The following is a 23,029-nucleotide window of genomic DNA, read 5'->3' on the forward strand; positions in this document are numbered from 1 at the left end:
TGGTGGGGGTGGGTGGGGGGGTGATGATTTATTGTCGCACGCGAGGCACGCTCACACGTGGACTTTCTTAAACTTACACACATCGGCGCACACTGCACTGGTCAAATCCAGAGAAAGAAAAGCAGAACAACTCTGAATTGTTCATGGTCAAGCTGTGTCTTTTCAGAGCATTCATTGAAAAGCTTTCCCACTCACAAAACCAACACAATTATATTTTTGGGGGGGAGTGTACTTTCAGCAGCTCCTTTTTAATTGAGTCATTTAGGACACGCTGGGAAAAATCTTTCGCCTAATGGCATCATTGCCAGAGTCATTTTTTTCAGGTTAGAGTAAACACAGTAAATTTAATAATACTGTAGTCCAATTGCACTGGATTCAAATTTTGCGGGTTCCTGGATGTCTGATGTCAAAAACACGATTTTTTACCAGTACGCTGATGTTTTTTTTTTTTAATTTTGTGACCGTAGCAAAAATAAAAAAAGGGCTAAGGAGATACAGACAGTGCGTTTTGTTGTACCATTTTCTTTCGAATTACCCAAATATTTCTCCACATCCAATGTTTTTTGAACATAATCCCCACAATGAATGAAATGGAAAAAATTGTCTCAATTTTAATATTCTTTTAACATTGCCTCCATTTCCTCTGACCAAAGCATTGGCTGCACAAGCTCTGCCAAATATTCTCCTTTCAGCATGCTTCACCCTCACTTTTGATTGGCTGCGAGATAAATTCATGAATGTTTCTTGTTGCAATTATTCCCACTCCAAAGAGAACTTCAGAAACGATATTGAGCCCCTTTTGAAAAGAGCAACCAGAATACGGGATCATCTTTCCACTATAACGCAAGATGATTTTTTTTTTAATAATAATAAAATATTACCGAGCCGATCATCGCAAGGTAATTTCCTGTGGTTGTAATTCCTTTGACTACGTTAGCAGTTGTTTTAATGCTTCCCCCCAAAATACTTTCGAGGCCGAGGCATTAAACCGAAACGTTACTTGGCGTTCATTCGTCCAGCAAGCGCGACGAAATAAGTTGATTAAACATTCTGCCAACCTGCCACTACTGCTGCGGGGATAAACAGCAATAAGAGGAGCGTTGGCCGCAGGAGAGGCACCGCCCCAAATGCACGCGCGCACACGCACACCCTCACCAGACTCTTCTTCCTCCCTTTTCATCCTCCCTGCTGACTCAGGTGACAAACACAATGAGCGACATTAGAATGGCTGATAGAGGAAGAGATGGGCGCAAAGTCTAAGCCGTCAGGAGGGGTCGGGGAGGGGGGGGGGCTTTAGAGACACCGCGAGGTGAGGCAAGCAGCAGGCTGCAGGCCCTTTAATAACTAACACGTATATTAACTCGCTTAACCACGGAGATTCCGAGCCCCGCCAAAGAAGCAATGCAAGACAGAAGCGTGAAAATGCGCGACTATCCAGTCGCGCGCGCGCGCGCACACGCTTGCCCACGGCCCCACCCACCTGCCCACGACTGCCACACACGCGCGCGCGCACGCAGTCAAATGAATGGCAATAAGTTCATTTGGAGCCTCATCTCTTCGCGGCCGGCGTATGATGAAGAAGAGGGTGCAAAGGGGTTGCCCCCCCCCCTCCCCCCTCTCCCTCCACCGCCTTCCTCGCTGCAATAACAACTTCTTCTTTTTGGAGCCCACGCAGCCCACGCGCGGAGTGTTTATCCTCGGAGGGATGCGTGCACATGATGAAACCCATCTATAATATGTGATTTCATATTGCCTTGAACTCTGTTTTCTTTTCTTTTTTTTTGCTATTTGTTTTGTTTTTACTAGGAAGTGTGCAAGGCTCTGCGCGGTGAAAAAAAAAGTTGAGTTATTCTTTCTTTTGAGTTTTTTAATCATACCAAATATTTGCAAGTGCTTTTCAACATATTTCATTGTTGGTTCATATTTTATCCGTCAGACAGACCTGATATATAAGCAGCAACATCATGAGGTGGAACGAACTTTAATTTTATTTTTAATTTCTCGATGCAGGCATTTTATGAATCGATACGTCATCACGTCAGGCGCACTCATTGTTGATTTAATCTTGAATGGTGATTGGGATTAAATTCCCGGTGCGAGTTGGTTATTTCGTTGCTTTGAGAACAATAAAACATCATTTGGGTGAAATCGATCAGTGATGACGATCAAATGATCTTCATTTGTGTGTTTTTTTGTCATAATGTTAATATTTGTGTTTTTTTGTTGTTGTTGTAATGTTAATACAGAAAGTGAAGTTAGTTGTACATTTCTGACAACTCGTTCATAAATTTACAAAAGCATCGGAAAATGTATTAGTTTGTATTTAATAATTTTAGAATGATGTATTATATTTCAACATATCTCCTGTCGTGTTATTATTTATATGATGTTGAAACGAATATCAACCTCATCCACTGAAAATTGCCTTCAAAATGGAATTGCTCCCTGGAGTTGTTTGAAACTGGTTTATTCTGCACATTAAACAATTCACACATTTTTGTGGGTGATATTTTTTGACCGGCCAAAAAAAAAAGCAAAAAAAAAAAAAACCCGCATTGTCTCGTGCATTTGTGTAATTTGTTGTCTGTCTTATGTTCAGCTCGATGCGGTTGATGCAGGCCACAATTATGTAGCCCTTTGGGTTTTAATTTGCCTTCGTATCATTTCATTGCAATTTCTTCAATAATAAGAAATTTTCTTGAATAAAAAAGGAGTTGGCTTTGTTTCAAAGATGATTCGAAAAAAACACCCGAATGAGAGGTTGAGCTCATCAGTCTTGGTGTGTCACTAAAAGTGTGAATAAAAGTATAGCGAGGCGGGAAAAAAAAAACAAGTTGTGATGTGGTGTATATGAAGTCTTTTAATATTTGGAAAATGAAGCAACTTAAATGTGCATGCACGCCATACATCGTCAAAATGACAAAAGTGAACAACTCTACCCCGATTTTGTTCCCTTTCTACAGATCATGTCAAAAACGGCAGTTTTGTCCATTAATGACTCCCCTGAAACGACCGGCTCGAAATCTTAAAAGTCAGAGCCCATTATTAAACCCACCCCCCTCTTCTTCTTGTTCTTCTTCTTTTTCTTCTTCTTCTTCCTTTTCCGACACGCGGGAGTGTTGGTTGAGGCCGGCAGAGAATCAGAGGAGGTGTAATTGAGGGGGCGGTGAGGGGAGAGAGCCTGAAAGCTGCTATTAAAGCCAAATGGACTCAACAACAGCGTCACCAAGCAAACGACCGCGACCAACAGCTGGCCCACCAAACCCGGACTGTACATGCACGCGCACGCACACATCGATCGTCCCGCACGGCACTCCAGGGCGTCCTTTATATTTCAGCGCAAATTAACGCGATTATTAGACTCGTGAACGAACCTTTGAGTCCTTCCACCACCCCCCACCCAAAAAAAAAAAAAAATGGACGCCACCTATTCTAAAAACAAAGTGCCTGCTGCAGCCAAAAGCCACTCGGCGCCACACCTGCGCATTCTTTCTTTCTTATCAAGCTGATTGTGGCTGCAGCGATGATTCCCTATTAGAATATGGAAGAGTTGTTTCCGCGACCAACAGCTGGCCCACCAAACCCGGACTGTACATGCACGCGCACGCACACATCGATCGTCCCGCACGGCACTCCAGGGCGTCCTTTATATTTCAGCGCAAATTAACGCGATTATTAGACTCGTGAACGAACCTTTGAGTCCTTCCACCACCCCCCCCCCAAAAAAAAAAAAAATGGACGCCACCTATTCTAAAAACAAAGTGCCTGCTGCAGCCAAAAGCCACTCGGCGCCACACCTGCGCATTCTTTCTTTCTTATCAAGCTGATTGTGGCTGCAGCGATGATTCCCTATTAGAATATGGAAGAGTTGTTTCCATTGGATTAAAGGGCTTCTCAGGCGAGTCAATGAATATGTAATGAGTGGCATGGAAATCGGCCACTGTCTCCCCCCCTTCCCCCTGCGTGTATAGTTTACATTTGGAAATAGAAATAAGATAAATATATCCATTGGATGGCTCTTCTGCAGAGGCTCAAAATGCGGAGTTTCGGGGGGAGAAAGGCTGCATGCAGTCTGAGTCTGGAGGTGCGTGCGGTGATGATGATGATGATGATGATGCATTTCCATGTTTGAACTGCTTTGGAAATATTGCTGGTGACGGGCAGTGGATTGAATTGATAAGGCATGAGTGGGCGAGGGAGGAGGTGAGAGAAGAAAGAGCGTCCCTGCACTGCTGCTTGTTCAAGATATTTTCCCTTCGTAGGGCCGATAAAACATTGATTGTTGCAGTTAGTTGACCCGTAAAATTTGGGGGTTACCTTCCTCCTCGGAGCTGAGCATACCATTATGCAAATAGTGATGTGACAGTGATCCGCACTAGTGTGTGTCAGTGTGTGTGTGTGTGTGTCAGAGGGGTGACATTCCAACTGCCTGGTTCCTTTGGCGGGAGTTCATTTTAAGAGGGGCTGGTGAGCAGCACTTCACACACACACACACACACACACACACACACACACACACACACACACACACACACACACACGCGCACGCACGCGCACGCACGCACGCGCGAACTCACGGAGGGCCAGTGCAGTGCAGGCAAGCGTGACAACAACTCTCTCAACGGGACGAAACAATTGAAATATCAAACAAGTAGAAAAGTTTTCCATGTCAAGGAGTCCTCCACGGGTTCACACTGTGAATGAAACACAGGCGTTGCACTTAAAGGAGTCACATGAAGATTAAATGAGGCGTCGTTTTTAATGCAGGGATTAAGACCTGACAACTTGACGTGGTAATAAATCGAGCCAAAATGCGGCACCACATCGAATGCATTTTTAGAACTGATTGTCATAAGGTAGTAAAATGAAGCGTGTGTGTGTATGTGTGTGTAAGGCGCAATTTTGAAGACTTTTACCTGTTGGACTGTAATTAATAGAAACGGGGAGTTTCAAGAAAACAAAAAATTCTGCCTCGCAGACAAAAATGAGGGTCATGAAAAATATTTTATTTACATTTCGCCTCGTTTTTCTAGGAAAGCTGGAAGCAAATGTATTATTTATGCATTTATTCACCCGCCACATGTGTATCACACACGCAAAAGAAGAAAATGCAAACGTTTGTCGTGTTATAATGACCTATTTGGAATTTGAATGGCTTTAGAGTACCATTCGGAAAACTTAAATATTAGCCAAGTTAAAAAAAAAAAAGAACTACATGTCTAATTGTACAACAGTAAATAAAGGTCATCATATTTCCCGCAATAACACAAATATGTTTATGGATTGACGAAAAAAACAACTTGAAACAAGTTTAAAACAAGTCAAAACCTTCATTCAGCTATGACAAATTGAATAAGCAATGTGCAAAACTTTATTTGCATTTAAAAGTCATTCTTACAGTTATTGTCATTAATTGAATCAGCGTAGGGTACAAATACGAACTTTGAAAGAACTTGGGAAACATTCTAACTATTAAAGAGAAGTGAAAGAAAAATTATAAATACACAGACCTTTCATCAAATCCAAACAAAAATGCAGGTATTTTATTCAAGGAATACAAAGACCCAAGTATGAAAAATAACGTCTTGAAGAGAAATTGGCAAAATAAAAACCCCTTTTATTTCTTTGCAGACGCTGCTTTGGATTCCGGCCGCTCTTTCATCTCCACTTCGATCTTCCTTTGGCTTGTTATTAGAAGCACCGAGCCTTGTTTGTTCCCTCAAGGCAACAATATACAATTATGGAGAGGAGGAAAATGAGCAGATTTTGCCCCTGAAATACAGAAAGATGAGCAACGCTATCTGGAAACCAAAATCATCCAATCAAATAATAAGCAAATCATTTTTTTTCTTTTTTTTTGTGCTGAAACCAGGAGAGATGGGAATCAAATTAAAAGGAAATTAGGCCTTGAAACCATCAGCCACAGTTGTCTCATTACAGCACAAAGATAATCCTCAAAAGCATTAAGCCACACACACATTTACACACCCACGGAATGGGCGTGGGGGGGGAGAAATAGGATTTCACAGCTCAAAGTTAAACAATAGTCACGGTGTGAAGTGAAGGGGGAATAAGGGGAAAGTACATATTTAAGAAAGTGTCTGAGGTATCACGAGATTTGCCATTGGCTTGGAGATTTGGCACTAATGTCGCCACTTTAAGAAGCGTATCCCGTTAAGCCTTGAGTGGTTTATGAAACTTAAAAAAAAACAAAACGTCATCATGTTTGTGTCACATACCCGAGATTATGCGCGACTGAGCAGCCGGTTGTCACGTTTAAGAACACTAGTGAAGGACTTTTGGTGGTGGGGAGGAAGAAAAAAAAATAGATACGTTATACTTTTCTCTAACATCATTCAGGCTTAGAATAATATTGAGATCTTGGATTTCCTGACATGTGTCATCTATTCAGGCTTTGTGAGTGTTGAGAGCTGATTTAGGGCTCCTGTTCAAATGCGATGTCCCTTAAATCCATTTGATGCTCGACTTTAAGTGATTCTTAAAATGTGCTCGCTGACCCGCATTTTAGGTACTCGGCGCAGATTGGGTTGGTTTTGTTTGGATTGGCGCGCATTCAATCACTTGGAGGTATCCAGTCTAAACATACAGTGCAATGAAAAAGTAGTTGCCCTCGTCTCAAATGTACCCACTTTTTTTTGTTTGAGATCATCAAACAAACGTGAATGACAAAGATAACCCAAATAAACATAAAACACAGCAAGAATAAAAACGACTAAAAATGCTTTCCCCCTATAACTGGTTGGGCCACCCTCAGGGGCAACAACTGAAACCAAACATTTCGTCGAAATGGCAAGGAGTCTTTCACCATATTTTGGCCCACTCTTCCTTCCAGAATTGCTTTAATTCAGCAGGACTGGAGGGTTTTTGAGCATCAATGACCTTTCTCAAGGCCACGCCACAGCATTTCAATTAGATTCAAGTCTTTTGACGAGGCCACTCCAAAACAGTCATTTAAAATAAATGCTTGATATTACCACAAGTTTTTCATTCTTTGCGCGGAGGTGAACACAACCAACACCAATAGATGAGCTCTAGCAAACCATGATGGAAAAATTTGGCATTTACGGTGGAAAACATGCCTACAGAATCTATTTATTAGTCAAGTAAATCGTGACTTTGCAAAATTAAGTGTTTTTTAAAATCTAATTCTGAGAAAAGGCTGTGACAAAAAACTCCATAACTTGTCTTGAAGTGCGCCCGGGTGTGGGATGATAGCTTTCCAATAACATTTTCGAAATCTTCCCAGTCTTTTGACACATAGGCACTTTCAGGCTATGAACTGAGGCCAAACATCCTCCCTCAGGATATTCTGGTAAAGAGCAGAATTCATGCTTCCATCAATCACATAACAAGTTGTCAAGGTCCTGAAGTAACAAAGCAGCCACAGACCAGCACACTACCGTCGCCATATTTGACTGTTGGGATGATGTTCTTGTAGGCCGGATGTAACAAAGCAAAGACCTTCCAAAATGTTCAAGTCTCAAAGAGCTTTGAATATATATATTTTTTCTTCAAATAAATCAAACCACAATTTAAAAACTGCATTTTATGTTCATGTGTGTTGTCTTTGTCTGACATTTACATGTTTGATGGGCTTAAAAATAAATTGGGGAAATTATGCAGAGAACAAATATTTTTTTTCACAGCACTGAATGAAGGCAAGAGGAATTGGTGCATAAGTAAACAGGGTGCCTCAAAATTGAGCTCGGTAAATGAGTTTAAAAAAATTGTGTGCATAGGAGGGCGACAATGAAATCATAAAAACAACACGACAAATGGTCAAGACACTTCCCACAAACAATTAAAGCGAGCTAAAAAACAAAATAAAAAAAAGAAACAGTTTAACAACTCTGACTGCAGGGCGGTTGATGTGAGGTGTACCACAGGGCACTGTATCAATCCTGAGTCAGCTTAGGCTATCCAACCCTTGGAAAGCACAAATACCCCCACACATATTACTTTGACAATTACGCTCATTTAGAAGCAAAACAAAATGTTATTGTGATGTACACAACGCTGAACTGAACTCTCTTCTCTTACCAAAACAAAAACAACAGAAATAGGTTGGTGTGTAAAGTCAGAACGGAGAAATAACACGCGGGGAATGGAACAAGGAGGTCAGCAAAGCTAGAAAACAACCCAAGTCCTTAGCCTCCTTCATCTGTAACCCCCACTGTACACTCTACACTATCGCTCCAATTAAGTCGCCGTCGTTATTGCTGTTTCACAAATCTTGGTGTTTGCCTTTGAGAGAGCTGCTGCGCGTGGTAACAGTGTTGGATGTCTCCTCTGCCTCCTCGTCCTCTTTCGCCTCCGCGACCTCGCCGAAGAACTTAAAGATGGAGTTAAAACTCATCCAGGAGGTCAACTCGTGCCGTTCTGTGCCTACAGAGATGACACACAAAAACACGGATGCACGCTTTAGCAGAAGAAAACTAAGATCCAAGTCGAACTTCATGCAACTGGACCAAAAGCCTTCCCAAAGTACTGCACACAGAAGGCTTTGTTCTCTCTCAAATGTTGCTCACAAATCTGCCAAAACTTATGTTAGCAAGCATTTCTTTTTTGATGAGATAATTCATCCACCTCACAGTTGTGGCTTATCAAGGTGCTGATTCGACAGCATGATTAGTGCACAGGTGTGCCTCAGGCTGCCCACAGCGGAATGGAAAATGTGAGATTGGGGGCAGCCTAAGGCCCACTGCCAAATTTTCTGACTACCCTGGACAAATATACAGTAAAGCACATTTTGGGATAGCTTGTTTATTGTGGACAATCTTTAAGGCACACCTGTGCAATAATTATGGTGTCTTTAGTAAGCATCATTATCGACCACTCCTTTTTTTTTTTTTTGGCTAAGGAGAAGTGCGAGTAACTAATATGTAACATAACTCTTTAACCCTTTCAGGTACTGAAAGGTTAAACATCAACGTAGCAAAATTGCAACGACCAACATTTACACTATGCCTTTATCTCTTACCATTTTCAAGCTCCATCCTTTTGAAACAGTGATATCCAACCTGAATATTTTATTGAAAAAAAAATAACTGTGGCGCCTAAGGGTTAATAGGTTATCCAAGCAGATAGCTGATAATCAACACCATTGCTCGGTCTTCTTTCCATTTCAGGCCTTCCAAACAAAACCGGCGTTATGCACAAAGGATGCACTAAGCAAAACCAGTGGAGCGGTTATGCTTCATTCTAAAAAGTCGATTGAGGGAAGTGGAGGTAGAAGCGGGAAGAGGTGGCTGAGGGGGTATATCAGGTGGGCTGGTCGTCTACTCGTGCCGGGTTTCTCTACGACCTTTTCCAGGTTAGCCAGTTCCCAAGTTGGGGTCAGGCTGCATTTTGAAATCTAGTACATTCACCTCAAGGTCCCCCAGGGTGACTTATGTTTCTTCTAAGCGAGTGATTGTTGCAACAGAAAACCTTTGCGGGCAAACATTTGAGATTTGGATGTTGTATGGCGGCAGTGAAATCAACTCAGCAAGAAGCAGTTGGGCAAGTGGTAGGGCTGAGCCATTTTGAAAAATGATCAAAGCCTCTACTTTCTCAAGAGCATTTTGAAACAGTAATACATGCCTTCGCCCCATCCCGGGTGGATTACTATAATGCACTTTGGAGTCAGCCAGTCCTCCATTAAGCGTCTCCAGTTGGTCTATAATGCTGCTGCTTGCCTCTTGACTGGTACTCGTAAGAGGGAGCACATAATTCCTACTCTGGCATCCCTTCACTGGCTCCCTATACATTTAGAGTTTTTTTTAAGATCCTATTATTTGTTTTCAAATCTTGAAATGGCCCCGCCCCACCTTAACTCTTTGACCTCCTTCGCTCCTACGCACCTGCCCGGTGAAAATCAACTCATATTACTGCCGCTTACCAAAGTTAGTTGGAATAAATTCAACTCGTATCTCGCGGCACCACCACAAATGGAATCAATATTGCTCTGTCTTCTCCATGCTGGTTGCGAGTGTTCTCATTTTGTATTTGTGTTTTTGACGCGTTCAATAAATGTTTGAGACTGTTACCGTCCTTTCTTTTTTACTTCATTCTTCTTCAAATTTGAGCAAACAGGGACAGTAGTGAACCAAAGTAACACCGTCCAAATAAGTTTACCACTGAAATATGAAAACAGTGAAACAAAGTAAAGAAACGCGTAGGAGAAAGGTGAATGGTGCCGCAACGCAGCTCAGATTTTAATACCCATAATTGTCACAGAAGTATGAAGTGCTTATTTATTTATTTTTTTTTTTGTATGGTTACCTACTAAAGCGCCACACACACACACACACACACAGACAGAATAACCTTCAGGCTAGAAATTGAAACTTCTTTGTGACTACCTGTAACTGAACTTGAGAAGACTCCTTTTCTTCTTTTTATATATTTATTTTTTTTACCTCCCACTAGGAGATTAAATTTTTCAGAGAGCAGATATTAAGACTTTTGTGTTTACAGACAGAGGAATGAGTGAACACATCCCTGGAAGTGATGCATTTTCTTTTCTTTTTTTTTTTTATTTTTTTTATCTGCATACTTAAGACTTCTTTTTTGTCCGTACCTGTATTTGTTTGCGACGATAAGAATATTGAAAGAGGCTCTCCTAATTTTCTACGGCGGATTAAAAAAAGGATAAGCTTCGTATCTAAAATCAGTTCGTGAGCGGGAAAAAATGTGGAAAACTGCAACCTTGCTTTCCCACTTTCTCCTTCCTCTCTCGCCTACTCCTCTCCACCGTGTACAGGAGATTGGCTATAAAAAGACAGACTAGAAGGCCGCGGGGATACAATTAGGCAGCAACCTTAAAGGCTCTCTCATCGTCGCCAGGCCTCGGATGACCACTGTGCTGACCCCATGTTTATTAGATTGACCTCTGCCTGGACGCATTATTAGCGATGTCGTGCGTGCTTGTGTGTGTACAAGACGCGGAGAGCTCGGGCGTCAACTTCGGCGGTTTCTGCGAGTGTCTGTTCCAAGGTGTGTTGTGTGGAAGAGTTGGAGAGGGAGGCGGTTGGTGGATCGAAGTCGGCACCTTGGGTCAAGTTTAGCGCTCTGACAATCATGAGAGCAAATAAGCCGACATTCTCGGCGAGTGTGCTCCCTGAGCGGGGCTCCCTTTAACATGCGCCTCTGGAAAAGCCAAACACAACCTCCTCACACTGCTTATCTATCATTTATATCCAATTTGAGGCCAAAATGTTCCTCTCACATTACTTTTGACTTGTGTTTTGTTCCCCCCTTTTTTTTATCCCTACAGCACAAACCGATCAATGCCCCGGCGCTCTACCGTTCACCCTGAACTGCCGGTGAACTCCCGCGGAACGCCGGCAGGCTCTCCACCCCGATCCCATCGGTTTGAGGGTCACCAGGGGGGCGTCGCTGTGCCAATATGCAGATGAGCCCATGCCCCTCCGATGACTCTGGCCTGAAGCCCCGCCCCTCTCTCTGCCGGCGGCTTTGAATCGAGGGTCGACCCCCCTGACAACAACCTGCTCCGACACACGAAATAGGCCTTTAACAGCGTAAGCACACCCTTCCATTAGTTGCCAAAGTGTGTCGCACCTAATGGATGTTGTCAGAGATGCGATGTGATCACTGATTTACAGGTGGGGAAGCCCAATGGCCGGTCTTCATGAGCCACTGAAGACGGAAAGTGTGGCGGTGGTGAGAAGGAGGAGGAGAGGGATTACCTCAGCGACGGCACAAATCAAATTAATATCTTTAAAAGATGTGGGGATCAATGAGGTGTCACCCAGCTATACACCGCGAGTGTAAAGTGACCCCCATAAACAGGACGGCACTACGTTTTAGCAGCGGACTGAAAATGTTGATCAAGAGATAAGTGGATTTATTGACGAGCAATTCAACTAAAACACTACTAAATAAAATCAGTCATTTGAAATATTTGGACAGATGTTTTGGGAACTAAAGCTCCTTGTCTCTTTTTTCCCCCCAACCCCTTACCACAATTATTATAACTACATTAGTCTGTCAAAGTTCAAGATATGTGCAATATTATGCAAAAATACCAATAATATAATATATAATATATAACATAATGTGGGAGTGAGAACCAAACACTGGTGACTGTCATTTGATAAAAAAAAAAAAAAAAAAAGACATTTTATACATATAGATAGATCGATCGATCGATCGACCGATAGATAGATGGAACGATACCAACGATGATGGCTGCTGCAACAATGAGTGTTGAACAAACCTCAGCCTGCGCAATTTGCAATTCAGCCACGCAAAACTTTAGAGGTGTGAAGTGCAACAGGCACAAGGAAAGATGCCACTGGTCTTTTATTTTTTGCAGCTTTGACAAAAGAAGAACAGCAGAAGAGCAGAAAAAAAAAATCAGCAAAAGTTACGTGCTCGGTGGCTTTATCACTTGCAAATGGTCGCTCTTTGCAGAGGATGAAGAATAGATGTGGACATTAATAATGTGAATAAAATGTATGCCACGCCATCTGTGTTGAGACTTCGTGGAACATTGTCTTTCAACTTAACACTGAGTATTTGTTTTCATTATCAACACATCAGAATGTTAAAAATGATACGTTAAAATTGTGCCTTTATCGTTTTTGAATGACATTTTCACTGACAATAACAACCAACCAAGAGACAAAATATAGACGACAAAATTTACTTCAACACTTTGACGACAAGTATCTGCGATATTAGCATATCAGGATAGCAGCTCTTCAACTTGACGCGTTTTACACTCTACGTGTGTTGCCTCAAAACGCCTGGCTTCTTTGTTTTTGAGCCTATTACGCGTGTGTGCGTGTGCGCATGCGTGCGCGTGTGCGTGTGAGCAGGCTGTATCACTTTAGCCACAGCCACACTGCGTATCTGATCCCTGATATTTAGCCCCGTCTTCTGTCACAGCCACTGAAGACCTCTCAGGGTAATTGACTGACTGTTTGATCCCCCACGTCTCCACAGCTATACGGCGATTTGCCACTTGCAAGCATTTCCTCACGCATGGCGCCCCACACACACACACGCGCGCGCGCGCTCGCCCTGTACCCTCCTCTCCCTAACAAACGCACACAGTTGTTATCGTTTGTGTGCAGCGGGGAAAGGGAACAAGAGAGGAGGAGAGCTGTTAAAAAGGAAACACAGAAACTCCTCCATAGCTATGGGCCATGCTTTCTTCCCCGCGCGGCGTTTTTGCCGCATGCTGTTACAAATGGTAATCTGCTCTGATTGTCACCAATTTCAAAACAAACGCTAGGTGACTGAAAAGCCAAAGTGACGCCCCGAGTGACACTCCCGACAGAAAGCCTGAATCAAAGCCTGCCGACTATAATTAGGTTCCATCTGGGCGACATTATTTAAAGTTGCAACAGTTAATTGCTTGTGTACAAATGGCCCATTTTATTTGAATCAAACTGTTTTATTTTTTTTTTCCCAGTGATTCGTAATTACACTGATGCAAAGAGGGGCCATATCTCCGTAAAACACTTCTTTTGAGGACTTTGGGACACGGGGAATGTCACGTGGTGAGCTTCTTCACAAGGTGAATTACATTTCTTGAAACAATTAATAAACCGCCTCGACATGCGGGTTAAGCATTTCATGAAGTCCAATTTAAACAAAGGAGTTGGCAAATGATTTAATCACAGCAAGAGTAGAAATGACCAAAATGGAGTAGCCCGAAAAGGGCAGATGATATTAAAACATGCAGACGCAAACATTTTCTCATTTCCTTTTTGATCCAAATGGAGCACAAACAAAGCGTTTTTTTTTATCAATTTCCTCACGACGGTAACCTAAGCTTTTGTTTTATCTCGGTGTGGGGGGCCGGGCAGCGCATTTCGGAGCGGGCCCTCGCTGGATGTAACCTTAGCCGGGCCGCTGTTTGTGGAAACTATCTGTTGCATGGATCAGCGGCGGGGAATCGCTATCTGTATCCTGGTTGTCAGACGGTCGGATTTCCGCCGCTGACGCGCTCTGATATTAAACGATCATCCGTGGTGTATGTGCGGGGAAGGCATGTGTGCGCAGTGCCATTTTGCGTAGTTTTTTTTTTTTTGCTCGCAGACACACAGAAAGGTCAAGAATGTCGTTTGGCCCCCGTGAGGCCGTGGGCCATGTTGCCACTGGAGATGAGGTCAAAGGGAGCCCGGCCGGGCAGGTGACAGCTGCTCAGTCGCACTGCCGCAGAAACTCGGTCGTCTCAGAGAAAACACGCAAACGTTGTCTTCACTCCGAAAGCTAATTAAATCCAAAGATCACAATTTCCACTCAGGGTGAAGACATCCACAACAGACATGCTCTTCATCGGGGGTTTGTTTACACCATACCTGGGTATGCATCTCATTAAAAAAATAAAAAAAATCAATACAGCGCTAAGGTTCAACACTTTTACAATAACAAGAAAGACAGAAAATGTTGAAGAAAACCAAGTAGACATCTATCAAAACAGAGCTTACGGCTCCTTCCTCTTGAATGCAAATCATTTTTAATGCGAGTCAGTTAAGTGGGGTCTGCGTTTCCCCTTCATACCGCTTTTAATTACTTGTCTTATTATTGTGTGCTGTTGTTGGACAAAAACAAGGCAGAACTCATTAAATGCCTCGAGATGAGGAACCTGAATCGCTCGCTACAGGGGACTCACTTGGAATTAAAAAAATAAATAAATAAACAGGAGGGACAAACATTGAGAGAAAGCAGAATGTCAGTGAAATCACAAGCGGCTTTGTATTCAATTTCCAGGAGAAAGAAGTACAACTCAGTCAAATAACAAAAGTAGCCAAGTGAAAACATTAAAGGAGGTCGAAAGTAATCCACAAAGAAGCGCAGTGGTGTTCTTTCTTTGGACCCCCCCCCCCTCCCTCCAGCTCACCTAGCCTTCCCTCCTTGACTCCTGCCACCCAGACACTGAGTGTTTTTTTTTTTTTTAAATTTATTGACGTGAATAAGTGGCCCTGGCTTTCAAAAAGGACCCTCACTTTTCTAGACTTGCAGCAGACAAGTTACAAGATAACCTCAACCCAAGGACAGCGCGGGCTATTTGATCGCAGTGCCAAACCCTGCCCTCTTCTGTTCGCTGGAAAACGAAAGGCCGCACGCGCTCTGGCCTTGACAGCATCGCTCTGTGTCAGTTGCTTTATTCGGCGCCGTGCAGAGGGGACGAGATGCTTCAAAGCAAAAGGGAGAAAGCGCTCTTAAGTCACATTTTATGGGTGGCACTTCATGGTGACGTCATCCTTCAGAATAACAAAGTAATTGCGTAGTACAAATTGAAATGTGCTTAGGCGGCACAGTGTGGAAGTGGTTAGCATGTCTGCCTCTCAACTCTAAGGCCGGGGATCAAATCTCAGCTCCGGCCCTCCTGTTCTCCCTTGTGTGGGGTTTTATCCAAGCGCTCTAGCTTCCTCCGGCATTCCAAAAACAGTCTCAATCGGCATCCTTATATGCATTTTCCTGGCAGGGATTAACAGTACATTCAAGTCCAAATCTGACATGCAATGAGGAGCTTGAAAAGTATTAATAATGGACTCTAGTGATTGAAAACAACTAAGTGGTAAAAATTCACTAATAAGACACAATTCCCATTTGCACTGAGAGCTGATTTGCATTCAACACAGGCAAATATCATGATAAAAGTTGACGAGCTGAAAAGACTCAGTGCAAGTGTACGCGGGAAGCAGGACTGTTTACAACACAAAAATAATGTGCGCTGAGCAGATAAGGGACAAAGTATAAATGTGTAACAACTTGAGAAAACAGGATTTACGTGTGTGTATGTGTGTGTGTGTGTGTGTGAGAGAGAGAGAGAGAGAGAGAGAGAGAGAGAGAGAGAGAGAGAGAGAGAGAGAGAGAGAGACGTCATGGCGAAACAGGTATTTATGTCAGTTTTATGACGGGGCAAGACTACAGGAAGTGCAACTGAGACATTTTCAAAACAGGAAGGAGGGCTATGTGACACACCTAAAATAATACAATATTATTACGTGCAACAACGGGAGTTCGGAATGTATCATATGCGTGTGTGGAAGTATTTTTGGGTGATGACAAAGACGAAAATGGATATCTTTTTTTTAGCAAGGTAGTCATTATCTATCTATCCATCTATCGAGATGGCTAGCTAGCTAGCCAGCTAGCTAGCTACCTTATCTCTCTAGACACATATATTTACTGATCCAACAAAAATTGTGAATATACAGTAACCCTAAAAGTAAAATGGGGTACAGGTAAAAGTTACCAGTACTTTATTCAGTGAAATTAAGAGTGGCCCATGCTGAAATTGAAATGGGCATCTTATTTATGTGAAGCAGCAGAGCTAACGACTCATGCTGCAGTGAAACTGTAATTAACATCAGCACGGTCAACATTGCACAGGTCTCCTCGCATGTCCAGGCGCCTTGTTCCAATTGCGCCACAACTGGTCGCCTGACATCTTTTGTTTTTGGCTTAGTGAAATGTAATGAAGAACTTCTGTTTCTATGGCTGATAGAAGAGGTCCCCGTATTAGCATCCACGTGCATGTGTACTTAAATCTGAAAAAGTGCATCGGCACAAACGCATCCGTTTAGCGCAACACACATTTGTTGTGAAGCCTGGGCACAGCTCACAACACGGAACCTTGTCAAAGAGTGGAGCGAACATGTGCACATTCAAATATAGAAGGAAAAAAAAAATCACATCAAGCTGCAACGCTGGCTGCACCACTTCACTATGCACCCAGTCCTTCCTCGCACAACCTCAGCTCCACTTCAACACAATGAGGTCTGAAACACGCACACGCACACACACACACACACACACACACACACACACACACACACACACACGGTGCAGACTCTCCTTGCCACCTAAAGGACAATGCCAAGCAAGGAGAAACACACACACTTGCACACAAATATGCATCCTTCCACAATTTGAGACAGGCACACACCATTGAGTGACAAAAGAGGTGATGGAGGAGGGGAGGGCTACGAGAGGCCCTCCCCTGCACCTGTAAGAAAGACAGGCTGCATTCAGCATCGATGTTCACTGAATAGACAGCCTTGAGAGTGAGAACCCCGCCATCGGAGTGCGCGCACCGCCATGGTGATCACACACACCTTGCATCGAGCCCTCCTTCAATAACCAGGTTATGGAAGTTCAATACACCAATGCCAAAAATCATTGTCCAATGCAAGGTAATATTTCATGCCTGAAGGTCTTCAACTCTGGGAACATGCAATAGTTTTTGAAAACGCTGTTTTCTCTATTAAAAAAAAAAAGAAAAAGACCATATTAATCTCCAACCTTGGGCTGTAAACGCATCACCCTGCACTCACCATTTTAAGTGCTGATATACCAAATAAAAACATTCTAATGTGATCATTTCTGCCCAACGTACAAATTGGTGGCGATGAAAAGCAGATTCAGGTCCTCGCACAAAAGGCAGTCACGACCAGCACTTCGATCTTTATAACACACATGTCAACGGTCGTCGTACAGTGTAGCAATGACACATCACTTGTATCAGTGATGACACTAGACTTTGGAATTTAAAGTGAAGAAATAAACTCCCTTCACAGTGAGGCTGCTTGCATATTAACACAACGTCTGCACTCATGAACATGTATTTGTGTACCAAAGGAGATTCAGTCAAATTATTTTCCAGTCACTAACAATCAAGTATCCCATTTCCTTATAAATATGCAGGCCAAATATCAATATATCGGATACTGGGTATTAAATACAATGAAAGAAAAGCCCCTTCTTGTGTGAAGGCTGTAAGTGCGTATCTACGTAATGCAACGCGATTTTAAAATGCACAAAAAAAAACAACGTCTTTCTCGACTCAAATAAACATCCTGGCCACTATTGAATGAAATGCATATTGTAACGCATTTGACAATATGATGATGATTATTGTGTCTGTAGTTTGAATTTCAGTAGATATGAGGGGAGTTAAATATTAGAAAACCCTCATAATTGCTCAGTACAGTAATTACGGACAAGAAGAAGAGGCAGAGAAAGTCCCAAGTCCAACTGAGCTCGTAACCACATACTAGAGGGAATAGAAACTACCAATCAAAATTTTTGGAACACTTCTTCATGCTACTAAATTGAGAGAGGTCTTATATGGTTTCACAGTCATTACGGCCTTTCAGGGGTAACTACAATGTGGCCCGTGACAAAATAACGTTTGACAAACCTGCCCTACAATTATGAATGCACTGTATTATCTTTGAAGGGGTACGAATGCCAGTGAGTATATCCTGTACACAGCTTTTGTCTGAGGCAAAATAGGAAAGTGTGGGCAACAGGGTACGAAAAGCAGACGTGACAACGAAACAACCATGTGAATGTCACACACTTTTCACTGCAATACACATAACATTGCAATAGGCCCGGAGAGCACCACATGAGCCTCGAGTGGCTTTTTGTCTCCAATGGGCACCCACACGTACACCTGCTATTCACATTTCGAGCTACTTGTCACACGACCTTGTGATCCAGAGAGGGGAAGGTTGCGCGTACGCGTGACAGTGTGTGTCTTTGCGTGCGTTTATGTGCCAAAAGAACGACGGCCGGGAAATCGGAGATGAAGTAGGGAGAAGAGGAGAGAGGTCAGGTGGAGGAGGAGCAGGGCAGGGGTGGAGATAGCAGGGAGTGGGTGTTGAGGGCGGGACAGGTCTGAAATAGATCACTTAAGGGAACAAAGTGTAATTAATGGGTCGCCATAGATAAGAGGGCTCTGGCCCTATCGGGGGAATGTGCTAATGGAGTTGACACACACTCAACAAGATCAGTGGACGACTCCTATTTATTGTGTGCGTGCGTGTGTGTGTGTGTGTGTGTGTGTGTGAGAGAGAGAGAGAGAGAAAGAGAGAGCAAGAGAAAGAGAGAGCAAGAGAGAGAAAGAGAGAGACAGAGAGAGAGAGAGAAAAAAAAAGAGAGAGAGAGAGAGAGAGAGAGAGAGAGAGAGAGAGAGAGAGAGAGTGAACGTGGGCTGTGTGCTTTCAGGGCACACAAAAGATGAAAAGTGGGAGGAGAAGACCGCTAAGGTGACAGGTTAACACCGTTTCCTCGGTGACGAAGATCTGCCCTCGTTATAATCAGAAAAAAACCCAGAAGGAAATACACACATACACAGACACACACATACTTTTTGTTTTGTCCTACTTCATTCAATCATACAATGCAAACATCGACGGCAGTCAGTTCCCCCCCCTGCCCAAAAAAAAAAAAAAAACAACACGTAAATCCAGAGCGTCAAATCAAAACATGAGCGATGTTATTAGTGTTGGCGGGCCGGAGCGCCTTCGGTGGCGGGGATGTGCTTGTTTATGGAGTGATGGAGTGGGAGGAAGTCGCATGCTGGAGAGCAGGTCAGACCCCAAGTGCGGCAAAGAGAAGCAAATTGACACAAACCTCCCCTCCAACTTCCTGTCTGCGTGTGTCCCTGCGTCAGGGGAACCCGGCTGGAGCCAAGCAGCCTGCCCAAGATATGTTTGTGTGTGTGTATGTGTGTGTGTGTGTGTGCGCGCGGTGGGTAAATCTCTAGAGTTTGGAGACTGGCCCAGGAGGTTGAGGGAAGCTTTGCTGGCGCCCACGTGCCTTGGAACAGTGAGATGGCCTGTGATGGACAAGGCAAGACAAGGAGGATTTCCCTTGTTTGTCTGAGAGAAGGAGCAGTGATGTCGTATACACACACACACACACACACACACACACACACACACACACACACACACACACACACACGGATGCACGTGCACACGTACACACAACTGTCTCACATGTTGTGCATGTGTGAGCCATGAGGAGAGAGGTCAGACGTCGGACCGGTTTTGTGTTTGTGTGCGGGAGCTTCTGCGAGTTATGTGTGCGTTTGTGTGTGTTCAGGGTCACAGCCCCCGGGCCATGTTCTTCAGTCGGCTTTAGCCAGTCAAACCAAGGCTACATTCGAGCACTGCATGACTTAATCATGGAGACCCCGTGGACCAAACCTCAGGTGTGTTTACACGAGGCGGCGTTAAGTTTCAGTTTTTTTAAACCGACTACTGACTGACTTGGCGTGCATATTATGCAAAGGGATATGTTTGTTAATGTACGAAAAACTCAGAATTGAATCAGTCACAAGTTTCCTCTTCGTGAAGAGGAACTCGAATTTTCCGCCAGCCTTTTTGAGGAGTCTGCAAAAAAGTCAAGCTACTGCAAGAATCTTCAAAGCACAAGGGCGTAAGCTCGACGCTAGAGCCGAGTTGTACTGCGCTCTCGGTGCGTCCTACATCCTGCGTCGTGCTCTTGTGCATGTCATGATAAGTGTTGCGCGTGTGATGTAGCATCGGGGGGGTTAAACGGAGGGGGACTCATTTCCAAACTGTCAGGACAAGGGGAGAACAGCCTCAAAGACTCTGTGACGGACAGACGACTGCTCCCAGCATATCTCTACTTTGTCCTTGGACTGTCTGCCTCGCACTGGAGGAGGCGAGCGCGATGGGAGCCAGCAAGCGGGAACAAGAGAGAGGGAAGTTGCGGGCGAGGACGACAGAGAGGGAAAGGACAGGCAGAGAGAAGAGAGGCGCCCCCTCAATGACATCGAAAGAGATAACTCGCTCGCTCTCTCCAGAGCCTCTTTTCTCTCACTATCACTTTCCCAGGCAGGACTCCCTTCCACATAAGGCCTCGAGGGTGACTGTTTTAACTTGGCGTACGTGCGTCTCTGTGAATGAATGACAGAGGTGTGTGCGGGGATACGGTGCGTGTGAAGGTGAAAAAGGCAAAGGATGTATGAATCTCCAATGAAATGATTCAAATCGGCGCTTACAGTAAAATAAGTCCGTTCGTGTACTCAAAAAAAGACACAAAACTTTAAAACAAAGTGAACACCGTTGTCATTATGTATTGCATGACAAAGCAACAGTTGCTTCCAACGAAAATACAAGTGGACTGCAATGAAAGTTAACGCAACGCAAAAACAAGAAAAAAAAAACATTCTATTTACAGAGACAATCTCACTAACGCAGCACAAAAGGAGACGCGCTCTGGTTTTCAACCTGATTGGAACCAAACCAAAACTGTGCTGTAAGTGAGCGAAAAGCAGAGAGAATATTGAATTAGAGCAGAAATATCCGTTAAAAGACCCTCGGTTGCAGTTCACAAAGAGATAAAGACACAAGTGGCTCGCTGGTGGACGCGCTATAGCTGTGAAGGAACCGAATGCCGTTTTTTGCCATCATTTTGCTGGGAATGTGCACCCAGGCGACGGCTGGCGAAATGATGTGCGGATCGCAACACAAACAACAGCTGGCCTGTCTCTTGATTGAAAGCTAACTTGTGCAAAACAAGCCATTTGGTCCACCAGAGGGTCAAAACAATGTTGAAAACGGCAGAAGCAAACAGCAGGCAAAGGCATCGTCCTCTGATGCTGCCGCTCTGGTTGAAATTGCTCGCCTTTGTAGGCCCAGACGACTGTGGGGAAGAGTTAACCTTTTGATAAGCTCCTTCCAGCCCCAGCTGTTTGCTTTTTTTCCCCATCAAAATACGTGAGTCAGAAAAAGAATAAGTATCTCCTTTTAGTCCATGGCGAGGGGAGGGTTTGCAGCCCCCGTCTGGTCGAGAGGAAAGAAAGCCGGCAATCGGAAAAGCTGGTGAGAAGACGACAGACACGCTGAGCTATGCTAACATAATAAACTTGAAAATATGAACTCAACTTTATCGAGTGAGCACTGAAACAACAACCACGGCTGTAACAAAGTGCTGTACATACGATGGAAAATTAAACACAAACTACTACTACCACCGTAACCACGATTTATCAGAATAAAATTACAATAAATATATATTTTCTGTATTTCTATACAACATACAGAGCTCACTTTATGTTGGTATTTGGCATAAAGGAGTTTTTTTTTTGGGGGGGGGGTTTCGGAGTCAACTTGCGTTAAGTTGCTGGTCGATGAAAGAGGATCATGACTCAAGTTTTCAATGATTGGGTGATGGGATGCTAAAATTGTAAATATGCGACCAGAGTGCGCATGAAGTCACACGCATTGGCTGCATGTTGAAGTTTGAACGCAAACAAACTGCGGCAGTTTTTCTAATCGCCGTTACTTCGTTTGTTGGCGAGTAACTTATATTGAGGGAACGGTTCAAAACCGTCCCACTTTGCCTTCTCTCTGACATCTCTTTACTTCGTCAGTGGCTCCGGCAGGCTTTGTCATATTGGGGTGTAGGCATTGAGGTCAAATGGCATTCTCTGCTTAATAAAAAAAAACAAAACAAAAAAAAAAAAACATCTGTCCACACCTTGACACAGAAACATCAACACAAAAAAAACCCATATCATCCACAACAACAACAACAACACATAAGACCATTATTTGACTGCATCCGTTGAAAACAAATACACAATGTGACCATGGAGCATGTCCCGATGATACAATAGTTCCACCCACATTTGGACGAGACCAGAGTTACAAAGTTGAGGGAGGAGAGGTCAGGAGAGGGAACGAGGTCACTCTCAATCGTGCACTATCGACTTGAGAGCAGAGAAACACTTCAGAGAGGTCAGTAGCAAATAGAATCAACTGATCAATACTCTCACACTTGTCAGGAAGGATGAAGGGGGACAGAGGAGGGCAAGTTAACTCGCAGAAGGAGAAGATTGATCAAATCGGTTCAGGTTGACACTGAGACATTCTTCTCTCATCAAGAGAACATTTCAATCGAAAGACTGAAAGGGGGGCAGCTAGAGGGGCTTGACAACGTGAGGCTGCAGGTGGGTAGAACACAAGGAGTGCTCCAAAACCAACCCCCCCTTCCACCTATGCAGCGCAACGTCCACCCATGTCACTTGGATATAATCGTATTAAATGATACAAATGGAGAAGAAGAGAAGGAAATGCTATTTTTCAAACGTCGGCACGACTCCTCTGGTAAGAAGAAAGATCAAATAGATCTTAATTAATAGAATGACAGCGTGGTTGTCGCTGACATAGCAGTGTGGTGATTGTTGCATTAGCTGGCTAATGAGCATTTTATTCAACTG

General features: G+C 43.6%; 1 protein-coding gene and 1 long non-coding RNA gene across 4 annotated transcripts in view; one reads left to right on the plus strand and one right to left on the minus strand.

Moving 5' to 3' along the window:
• Positions 1–23,029, minus strand: part of arb2a (ARB2 cotranscriptional regulator A) — a 168,987-nt gene that overhangs the window by 11,538 nt on the left and 134,420 nt on the right. For 2 of the 3 annotated variants that reach the window (XM_019894611.1, XM_019894606.1), the window contains one exon: positions 7,879–8,406. The exons of the other annotated variant lie outside the window; for it this stretch is intronic. In XM_019894611.1, the coding sequence (XP_019750170.1) occupies positions 8,246–8,406 (161 nt within the window). In that variant the 3' untranslated portion in view covers positions 7,879–8,245. Of the gene's footprint in view, positions 1–7,878; positions 8,407–23,029 lie in introns of those variants that run through there. 3 annotated transcript variants of the gene reach the window in all.
• On the plus strand, positions 9,753–12,125 carry LOC109530708 (uncharacterized). Its single transcript, XR_002171056.1, has 2 exons — positions 9,753–11,543; positions 11,628–12,125. It is a non-coding gene; the product is annotated as an uncharacterized LOC109530708 (long non-coding RNA).

Source organism: Hippocampus comes, unplaced genomic scaffold (assembly GCF_001891065.2).
Source record: "Hippocampus comes isolate QL1 unplaced genomic scaffold, H_comes_QL1_v1.1 scaffold195, whole genome shotgun sequence".
NCBI classification, from domain to species: domain Eukaryota; kingdom Metazoa; phylum Chordata; class Actinopteri; order Syngnathiformes; family Syngnathidae; genus Hippocampus; species Hippocampus comes.